Source organism: Caretta caretta, chromosome 12 (genome assembly GCF_965140235.1).
Source record: "Caretta caretta isolate rCarCar2 chromosome 12, rCarCar1.hap1, whole genome shotgun sequence".
Lineage (NCBI taxonomy): Eukaryota > Metazoa > Chordata > Testudines > Cheloniidae > Caretta > Caretta caretta.
This window is the reverse complement of record NC_134217.1, coordinates 7,449,116-7,459,070: the sequence shown is the minus strand read 5'-3', so window position 1 is coordinate 7,459,070 and position 9,955 is coordinate 7,449,116. Positions and strand designations below refer to the sequence as shown.

Below are 9,955 nucleotides of genomic sequence, written 5' to 3'. Positions count from 1 at the left end.
CTGATTCAGTCAGCGTCAGACCCGTACAGTGCCGGGAGTTCAGCACCTATCAAACCGTCACCGCAATTGCGGTGGCTGAAATTCCCCCAGACACTCCTGGCCTCCCCCCACCACTGTCACCCAGCAGGACTTTAAAGATGAGCTCCTAAAGAAATGCCAATAGCTTTCTGTGGGCAGCCTGGAGCGAGAGAGTGATCTGGGTTCGTAATTACTCCAGTCACGGAGGAGGGGCATTCCCAGTGCAGCATCCATGATAAATGGAGAAGGAAAAAAGGCAGAGAGCAACTTGCTCTGGTCACACCACAAATGTGTGGTGCAGGGGTCTTGGCTGGGCAACACTGCCTCCATGTCTAGGGCTGAAATGTAGCTTTCCCCTGATGCTTTGCTGCTTCTGATCTGCTGTGGCATGCCCTGGATAACCAAGTCATGGTGGGGGATACTTAGGAGCTGTTTGCCCAGTATAGTGGGGTGTGGGGAGTTCTGGACCCAGCCTGTAGGGTTCAGAGCCTACAAGGTGCTTGAAAATCCATCCATTGCCTTAACCATGCTGGGATTCCGCTCCTTTCCTTGCTTGCGAACAGCCCAGCCTGGGCGCTTGCCAGACTGTTCGATGAAGTGAGCTCCTAACGGGTTTAGGAACACAAGTACTGACATCTTTCTGTGGGACTTGTGCTCTTGAGTCCCTCAAGTACTTCTGAAAACTTCCCCCATGGTGTCTGTTCTGAAGAGCCATGAGGGCCTCAGCCGGTTTTGGAGAGAGCATGGCTTTGCAGGCCGCAGAACACCTGGGAGCAGTATTCACCCTGTTTGGGTCAGGCTGGGGAGGGGCTGAGAATCACTCCAGTGGTGGACAGAGGATTACAGAGCTCCTTTTTCTTTAACCTTTATGTGCAGATCACTCAATCTGGAAAAGACACACACACACACACCCCATACTGCTTTAAAGCTTCATTGAAGCTCCCTAGAAATAGCCTGTGTAATGACCCTTTACACACTGCAGCCTTGGATCTAATTCAGTCTTGAGCATTTCAGATGTTCGGAAGCCTTCCCTGATAATCAGGACCTTTGTCTTCACTGCACCATTATCACTCTGTATCCCTTGCACCCTGTACCGTGTTTGGAGTTAGTAGGCAAACAGGAAGGGTGAGTAAAGTTTATTGATTGAGCAGTTCCTTTAAAAAACACAACATTTTTGGCAATAACTGCTATGTCCTGTCTTGCCTGGCTTAACGCATCTGTGCATCAAATTCCTGAGGCAGCCTAGCTCCTGCTAGAGCTTTCACCTGTCCCAGCATTTAGCAGCTCCATGCCTCCAAACCTCAGGGCAGGGCCTGTCATCATGGGATGGCCCAGCACTTGGGCTCCAGCCTTACAAACCCTTTTCAAAGTTGACAGTGTCTCTGCAGCGATGTTTTAAAGGCATGGGGCCAGAGAATCAGCTGGTACAACTCTGTGTACTTCCATTAGAACCACAGCTGAGGACTTGGTCCGCTCCTGTAGCCTGAACCAAAGCATTTTACCCTAGTGCCTAAAACAAGAGTGAATAGCCAGGGCACCCAGATAGGTGTTTAGGCTAGGAAATGACAGCAGCTTACACCTCATCTGTGAGGCTGTACATCCATTAAGCTCCTCTGATCCACAGAGTTATGTGGTCTAGACTTGAACCTGGCTGGTTCCTGTCGCTCCAGATAAGTGTTGTGGGGAAAGGGCACTGAATTTAGTGGGCCTTGCAACAGGGCAGTTTGGACAGTCGCTGGTCTTGTGTGCCAGGACTTCTCCAGCAGATCTGTCTGAAAGGTCTTCATCGTCTTACACATCACCTACACACACACACACACAACCAGAAAACAAGAGTATTTACAGGTGATAGTCCACAGGGTCTCCCCATCCCCAAGAGACAGTACCTTATGCTTTAAAAACAAACCAACCAACCCAAAGTGAGGAAACCCCAATGTTGGTACTGCAATAAAAAGATAGCCCTTCTGAAAGGTATTCAATAAATAGCAGAACTAGAAAATCAATTGCTTTGATTTGATTTCAGCATATTAAAACCAACTTCCACCTGCCCAGGGGTTCACTAATTATTCTCAGGAAGTGACCCACGGGGGGAGGGAAGAGCTACAAAGGAGATTGAAAAGGGCCTGGGGCTGCACACCAACCCTCTGGCAGCATTGGCTCCTTGAGACTGCAGGGCATCTAGTGGAAATGAAACCTGGGTCCCCCACCATCAGCTAGAAGCACAATGTCCCTTACAAGGAGGAAGCAGGGAAGAGGTTGTGTGACCAACTGATTGTCTCTGGCTAGCCTCCTGTCAATGGGCTTTGCTGCAGGTGAGAGCACCCCAGAGGAAACGGGAGCCATGGGCCGACCCGGGAGGTAAAAGAAAGGGAACTTCTCAAAACGGATGCATCCCAACAAGGCTGGCTCTGCCAAACAGGTAGATTGGGCAGGTTGCTACCTTAGCTTAGAGGCAACGAAGTATTTAGTGGCTGTGTATTAAGGGTGGGAGGGGTGTAGCCCTCCAGCCTGTGCTAAAACGAGGCAGCCCTGTATATACCCCATCCCTTGCAACTAAACTGCCGTGATCTGGAGAGAAGGGCTTGGTTTGGAAGGGAAATCCATGCTGCAGCCACATAGCTGCTAGAATCTGAACCGAGGAGACACAGCTAATGGAGTGAAACCCCGCTCAGCCGGTCCCCAGCCCACTGAGAACACCTCCCTCCGGAAGCTGGGGGAGTTTGTCCAGAAGTTACAGTTCGGAAAGAAAACCAGTTTCTCCTGAGATGTCAGAAAGTTCCATGGTGTGTGTACTAGTATCTTCAAGAAGTGCAAAGTGAGCGTAGACTTGCAAGTCCCCATTCCTCCCTCTCCAAGGGAAAGCGCTACTGTATTCAGGAGGGAGCATCCATTTGCAACCTATGGGACCCTCCGGCCCTAAAGGAACAGGCCGGATTGGCAGCAGCCTCTCAAAAACGTTCACTTCAGTTGCCCTGCTTCGAGTATCACTTCATTGTTCCCACCGGCTGCCAACAATAACCGCAACCCGTCGGCCACTTGAGAAAACTCAGTCCTTCCACTCTTGAGCCTTGCTGAGGGGATCCTGGGGAATTTCCCTTCCCAGCAGAGGTGGTGGGGCGTCTGCTCCAACGGGCTGGGTTTCCCTCACAATGCCACCCTAAGAAAAAAAGAAAGATCCATCCACCCAAGAATTAAAAATCTCTGGTGTCTCATCTTCCCAGTGTCTGTTCAGTGGCTAAAAAACTTGCATTCGTGTGAGAAGGAAAGTCTCTTAATATAGAATATGTATAAGCAATAGATATTTAAAATCGTTTAACAACATAGAGCTAGACATCATCTTCCCTATCGTAAGCTCCTCATGCTTAATCTAGCATGGCCAGGGCTAGAGTTTGGGGCCATCTCCAGCCTCCTTCCCAGAACAGGGGACCCAGTCTCACACTCTCTCCCTGCAGGCAGGAGCTCTGATAACTTCTCCAAACAGGGGAGGGTTCCCAGAACTTCAGCACCCTCAGGAAAGGAGGGGAGCGGGGCGCTGGAAAACAAATGTCTCCTGCACTTAACGCGCCCTTTCTCCAGCATGCCCTGGCCCCTGGGCAGGGCTGGGGGCTCTCTCCACTCAGAGCACGGTCACTGAGAAGCAGACTTGGACTCTTTGCTGTCGCTCTTGCCGCTTTTTGCAGGCTTTGGCTTCAGTAAGATGAACCTGTTCAGGAGGTCTGTGTCCGAGCTGGCCTGGGCTCCGGAGTACACTTCACCTGCGGACAAAGCAGAATTTTGTATTGTTTCCTGGTCCTCATAGTACTGAAAGGTGAAGGAACCGCAATCGTGTCCTTCAGTGCCTCCTGCTGGGACTGGGCTATTAGGGAGCTGCCACAGCCAGTGCTCCTGCAGGAATCTCTACACCACCTCCTGCTGGAAGGGGCTGGGACTGGCGTAGCAGCGAGCTCCTGCACAGCAGCCCACTGGCTTCAGGGACGAGAAGCTGGGATGGGAAGCACAGAAAGTTTCACTAGCCCTATACAAAGCCTATGGAGCAGCAAACCAGCCCCTTCAGTAGAGGCGGGTAGAGAAGCTCCTGGATGGAATGATCCCACGGCGCACAGGAGGAATTCTGGAGACACTCACCGGCATAGCTGGAGGACTCGGCAATGTTCTGTGAGCCGGTGATGTGGTGCCAATAGGCGCTCCGGGGTAGCATGGTGGTGGGCGTGCAGGGATAGGAGTAGTGCTCTGTGCCCTTGTTCAGCAGCTGGAGCAGAGAGACAGAAAGTGGTGGGGACTATTTTAAACATCAGCCAGGACAATCCAGTTGCTTTCAGCTCCACCAAGTTAAATACAATTATTGTCTGGCCAAGGCGGCATGAGCGGTCAGGCCCGAGAACCCTCTGACAGCAGCCACTGGAGACAGCAGATTCTGACCTCTGTCATGTGATGAGGCATCGTCTTTCGTAACCCCATATGTGGCGGGTGACTGGGATCAGGAAAGATCCACTTCTCCATGTGTCGCCTTTGTCACTTGGGCTCAGAAACCTTGGGCAAAACAATGGAGCACACAAAGCCCCTTGGATCTCTCAGCGTGGAAGGCAACACGGCCGAGAATTGGAATGAGAGCTGCAGCACTCCCAGATTCTCCTGGGAACAAGTGGCATGGCAAAGAAAGGGGGAAATCCTCCATGGGGCCGGCCCAGGAGCACTGGAGGGCTATAACACGGCCTAGTGGGAGCACATGGCTAGACAAAGTCACGCAGCATCCCTTGGGAAAGGCGCCTTGTCCTTACAAGGAGTGCAGTCAGCCCACTGACCTTCCTGTTGCAACGAAACGAAGCCATGGGAATTTGAAGAGTTTGCAGATGGACTAATTAGAGACTCAGAATGGATAACGAGGTTCAAAGAAGGTTACAGCAAGGAATGGACTATATTTACAGAGGACTGGGGAGACTATTCCAAGAACAAGCAGCGAGAGAACTGAAAAGCAGCTGATTAAAAAGGCAGAGCAAGGCTCCCGTAAGGCAAGGGTTAATTCCGTAGGGCCCATCACCTACTTTACTTCACGAAAGCTGCTAAACCCGGTCAGCCAATCAGGTCCCTCATTTTGGCTAGACTTTCATAGCAGCCGCCTGTTTTTGTGAATGGAGATGTCCCCTCCCGTTGGGAAAGAGCCCATGGACTGTACCAATCTCATGGGGGGCGGGGGGGGGAATGGATGGACTGTTTTTCTTATTGAAAAATGAAATATAAACCAACATGCGAGTGCTTTTTAACCGGTTCACAGAGCTTCCTTTTCCTTTCTAGGCTTTTCTGCGGTGCTTGTCACTTTGGTATCTGACAGAGCTGCTCGTGTCTGGTACTAGGAAGTGGTTTTGCTCCCTGGCTGGGTTTTACCTGCAGTTTGTGGAGCTGTGCTGGGTATTAGCCAGTCAGCTCCTAAGAGTTCCCTGTAGTTCCAAACAGAGGAGACAGGGAAGCGGCCCTGGAAAGACGTTTAAGCACTGCGCATTGCAACGTGCACATCAGGAAAAGAAAACGACAGTCCTCACCGTGGTCCCGAGCCATCGCAGGACATGAATAAAAATGTTAAGCATTTGGTTTCGTTTCAGTGACTTCATGCTTAGTGCTTTGCTGGACCAGGGCCTATACTCACCCTCATGTATTTGTGATCTCTAGGTGCACTGATCATGTGCAGTGATCTACATCAGTAGTTTTCAAATTGTGGGTCGCAGCAGCTCTGGTCAGCACCGCCGACTGGGCCATTAAAAGCCCCGGCGGCGGTGCTGTCCGGCTAAGACAGGCTAGTCCCTGTCTGTTCTGACACCAGGCTGGGACTCGGAAGTGGCCAGCAGCAGGTCTGGCTCCTAGGTGGGGGGACCACAGGGCTCCGCGGGCTGCCCCCACCTTGAACACTGGCGAGAGCCACGCAACTCCACCTAGGAGCCAGACCTGCTGTTGGCCGCTTCTGGGGTGCAGTGCCAGGACAGGCACGAAGCCTGCCTTAGTACCCCCGCTGCACCGCTGACCACGAGCTGACCAAGGTAAGCCCACGCCCTGAGCCCCCCCCCAAACCCGGAGCCCCTTCCTGCAGCCAAGCCCCTCATCCCCGGCCCCAGCCCAGAGCCCCTCCTGCACCCCAAGCATCTGCCCCAGCCCTGAGCCCCCCCAACTCAGAGCCCCCTCCTGCACCCCAAAGCCCTCATCCCCAGAGCCTGCACCCCTCCTGCACCCAAACTCCCTGCCCCAGCCCAGAGCCCCCTCCCACACCCTGAACCCTTCATTCCCAGCCCCACCCTGCAGCCCTCACCCCTGCACCCCAACCCTCAGCCCCAGCCCAGAGGTGCCTCCCACACTCCAAACCCCTCATCCCCAGCTCTGTTGGATCATGGGAATCAACAATTTTCTTCAGCTGGATCACCAGAACAAAAAGTTTGAAAACCACTGATCTACATAGCACGCACAAGGTAAGGTAATGTTACACCTTCACCTTCTTTATTGTCCAAGCTTTGTGCACTGAATGTGTAGCTAGTCACATGATCGACTAACTAATGTATGGGTGCTAGATTAGATTTGAAGTTATAGGTTTAAGGGGTAAAGAGTAAGTAGGACCACACGACAGGGATGTAGGACTGATGAGTGTGTGTATTAAGTATATAAGATAAGGCGGTCCTGCAAGGCCTACAAGCTTTAGGTCTGTAAGAGAGGTGGCTTGGCCATAGAAGCCTCAGGCCTGAAACAGGCTGACAGAATGAGCTGAGCCAGGGAGAATGCTGGAAAGTGTAAGATTACAGGACGAGATGTTCTGGAAAACATGCCACAGTGTACCAGGTGATACGGCAAAAAGCCGGAGAGCAACATTTCAGGGAATTCTGTACAGTAATAACCTCAAGTTGCTATGGTAACTCACTGACATAGATGTTAATGAGAAGAAGGGGAACTAAGTGGGTAGCCTATGAGAAATGGAGCATCCTAAAATTCATGGGGCGTGGAAGTGCAAATAAGGAAAAGGGGGTGAAACTCCTGCGTATGCAGGAGTGTAGTAGGCATACAAGAAACTCAGGATAACAGGTGTTGCCTAATCTAAGTGGGCAGAGAAGCCCGTCCAGAAACACCGAACGAGATGGCCACCTGCCTGTTCATCTCACCCATATCGGTGTTTCCGTGGGGAGGAGAGTATGAAATCATGAATGCTGGCTAGCTTAGGGTTTCTCTCTCCTCCCTGGGTGCGTTTCAGTGTTTGTGGCTTTGTACATCTGCTTAATAAAATCCTTGCTAACTTGTCAGCATATTACTTGGGGGTCACCCTTCCTCGTGTGTGCCAAGCGTCTCCAATTCTAGTGATCTTCCCAAGAGTGAGTCTCACCCGGCTAATTCTGACACGATTGTCATTCGGGAGCTCGAACCCTTGGCAAAGGTCACTGTGGGCTGAGATACCACTGTGATACCAAGCCATCCGTGTTATAAAGGCTACAAAGCTGTATATTTCCACTGAACAACGGGCTCTGCTAACATGACTCCCCATCCCATGCCCGGATTTCCTCCCCCATACGCTGCTGTGCTCGGGGAGCTGGTTCACTAAGGGGCCCCAGGCCCAGGTACTCACCCTGACGTTCTTCTCCATCTCCAGCAGGACCCTCTTGTGCTGTTCTGCGATAGCCAAGGTGGCGCTGTGCACCCGCTGGTAAATCTGCTCTCCCTCCTGGGTCTGGAAGGTGTAGAGCCCTTCCCCTGCGTCACACATCCTGCTGAGCGAGAGGATAGCAATGTACAGCGTCACCCGGAGGATGGTGTTCTCCCACGGCACGCAGACAGGCTGTGCATGCTACCCCCCTGCACACACTAAGAGAAGGCACACCCCATGCACGCTGGCCGCCTCTCACACGCTCCCCCTACACACACACTACTCCTACACCTCACACACGTGCACGCTATGCACACATGCCCCCAGCTTGCACATCCTGTGCATTCACACTCACACGCCTCCGGCCCCTCATCCCGACCCGCCCCCCTGCAAACGTTATTTAGGCTGCTGCAGCAGTTTCGCTGAAGGGCACTCCTCCAAAAGCAACGCCGACTCGGGTTGGTTTAACAAAATGACGTGGCTACGTCCTGGCACGGGGTTATAGTGTAGGCCTTAGCCTACGGGAGCAACACTGGTTTCGCTCTGTGAACCCAAAGGAGCCGGTTTTCTACAGCATCTGAAACGAGTTTCCGTGGGGCAGCCTTTTACGGCACTCTAAGCCAGCAACAGATATCCCTCCGCCTCCTACACCAACAGGACATGCAAGAACCAATAGGCTCCCTGCTTCCAGTGAGAAAACTAGATGCCAGTAATTCAACAGGGAATGAAGTCCTTCCCCACCTTTACAAATAAATAAATCACCAAACAGATTTCAGTTCAACTTTGGTAAAAATACACGAAAACGGGAAGTGGTCGAAATTATTTTAAAATTTTTGCAGGATTTTTTCCCCCCCTTTTTGCTGTTTTTTTTTCTGGCTCTAATAAAAAGCTACTAAAATGCTCAGTTGTCAAGAGTATTTTTATGGCACCCGTCACCTGGGAATAGCCGTGCCCATAATTACTGACTGCTCCATACTAAGCCATCTGCTTGGACTGGCGAGGTTGCTTTTGGCGTTTCACATTGGACAAAAGTTACCAGGTGGGGTGCTGAGAGTCAGATCCTGGTATTTACTCCTCTCTCACCCAGAACATGGAACCGGGAGTGCATCAAGGAGGGATGCGAGAGGCACCACAGTGTGGGAACATCAAAGCCAAGTTTCCATCGGTCAGTTCCCCCCATTGCTCCTCAAGATGGGCAGCTTGAGTCTAGCAGAAGCAGGCTTTGAATGCACAAGACCAGCTTCCCCATCCTAAGCCAGGCTCTTGGGCCAGAGCAGATACTGATTCGGCATGTCCGGCTAGAAACACGGTGGGTCTGATTTCCAGAGGGGCACAGCCTTCCAGCTCTTGTTCAGTTGGGGAAGTAGATGCCTAGCACTAGTGGAAGCCAGGCCTACATTTCCAACGGTAGCTAGTGATTTGGGGTTCCCAGTTTGCGACATCTTAAAGGGGCCTGTTTTTCAGAGATGGGAGGATCAGCATTTTCTGAAAATCAGGTCCCTCTATGGCAGTGGTCCCCAAACTTTTTACCTCACACCGCCTCTTACTCCTGTCCGCATCCGTCTGTCCCTCCCCCCTTCCCCTGGAGCGGGGATGTGGCTCCTACAGGGCAGGACTCGAACAGGGGTAAAGGGGCCAAGGCTGGAGTCTGCAGCCACGGCGGGGAGTGGGACCCTAGGTGCGGGGCTGGGGTCAGGAGCAGAGCTGGGTGGCGCTCCCTCCCCGCCTCCCGTGGGGGCTGGCCCAGACCCCAGCTGCGCCCCCCCTTAACATTCCTCTGCACCCCCCTAGGAGAACACACCCCACAGTTTGGGGACCTCTGCTCTATGGCTTCTCAGGTTGGCCCTCCCCATAGTCACAGCCCCTTAGCGAGATTCTCGTTCCCCAGGTACCTCTGATCCCTAAAGCCCAGAGAAATCCTGATCTGGTGACCCCCTTTTTAAACTAGTCCTGGTATAACATTGAAGCCAATTTTACCAACTGGCCCACAAAACTCCATTCAGCCTTCGGCCCCCTGTGTGCTCTGGGCTGACGCAATACCACAGCTGATGGGTACTGGTGTAAGTCTCCAAATTAATAATCCGTTCCCTCTCAGTTCCAAGGAATTGGGATCCACCCATGCTAGGGGACTAAGCGAGGTGCCCTGGAATAGCGCTGTCTTATTCACAAAGCGGATGGGATGTTCCCCGAAGAATCACTGCCAGATTCTGCTGCCAAAGAAATAAGCAGCTTTTTTCTTGCAGGTGCCAGTTCAAAAGCTCCAGGGCAGGGCAGACTGGAGAGGATGAGGGTTTTTCTCTCTCTGTAAAAGCCATGTGGTGAGTCAGC

The 9,955-nt window shown here is 52.2% G+C and overlaps 1 protein-coding gene across 5 annotated transcripts in view; it reads right to left on the bottom strand.

Annotated features, from left to right (window-relative positions):
- Positions 1-1,139: 1,139 nt before the first annotated feature.
- DOK4 (docking protein 4) overlaps positions 1,140-9,955 on the bottom strand; it is a 41,832-nt gene continuing 33,016 nt past the window's right edge. For 4 of the 5 annotated variants that reach the window (XM_048870854.2, XM_075118325.1, XM_048870853.2 and 1 more), the window contains 3 exons: positions 7,610-7,751; positions 4,144-4,267; positions 1,140-3,773 (listed from right to left, as the gene is read on the bottom strand). In XM_048870854.2, coding sequence (XP_048726811.1) covers positions 3,646-3,773; positions 4,144-4,267; positions 7,610-7,751 — 394 coding nt within the window. In that variant the 3' untranslated portion in view covers positions 1,140-3,645. The remainder of the gene's footprint in view (positions 3,774-4,143; positions 4,268-7,609; positions 7,752-9,955) is intronic. The other variant, XM_048870855.2, reaches the window with a different exon arrangement.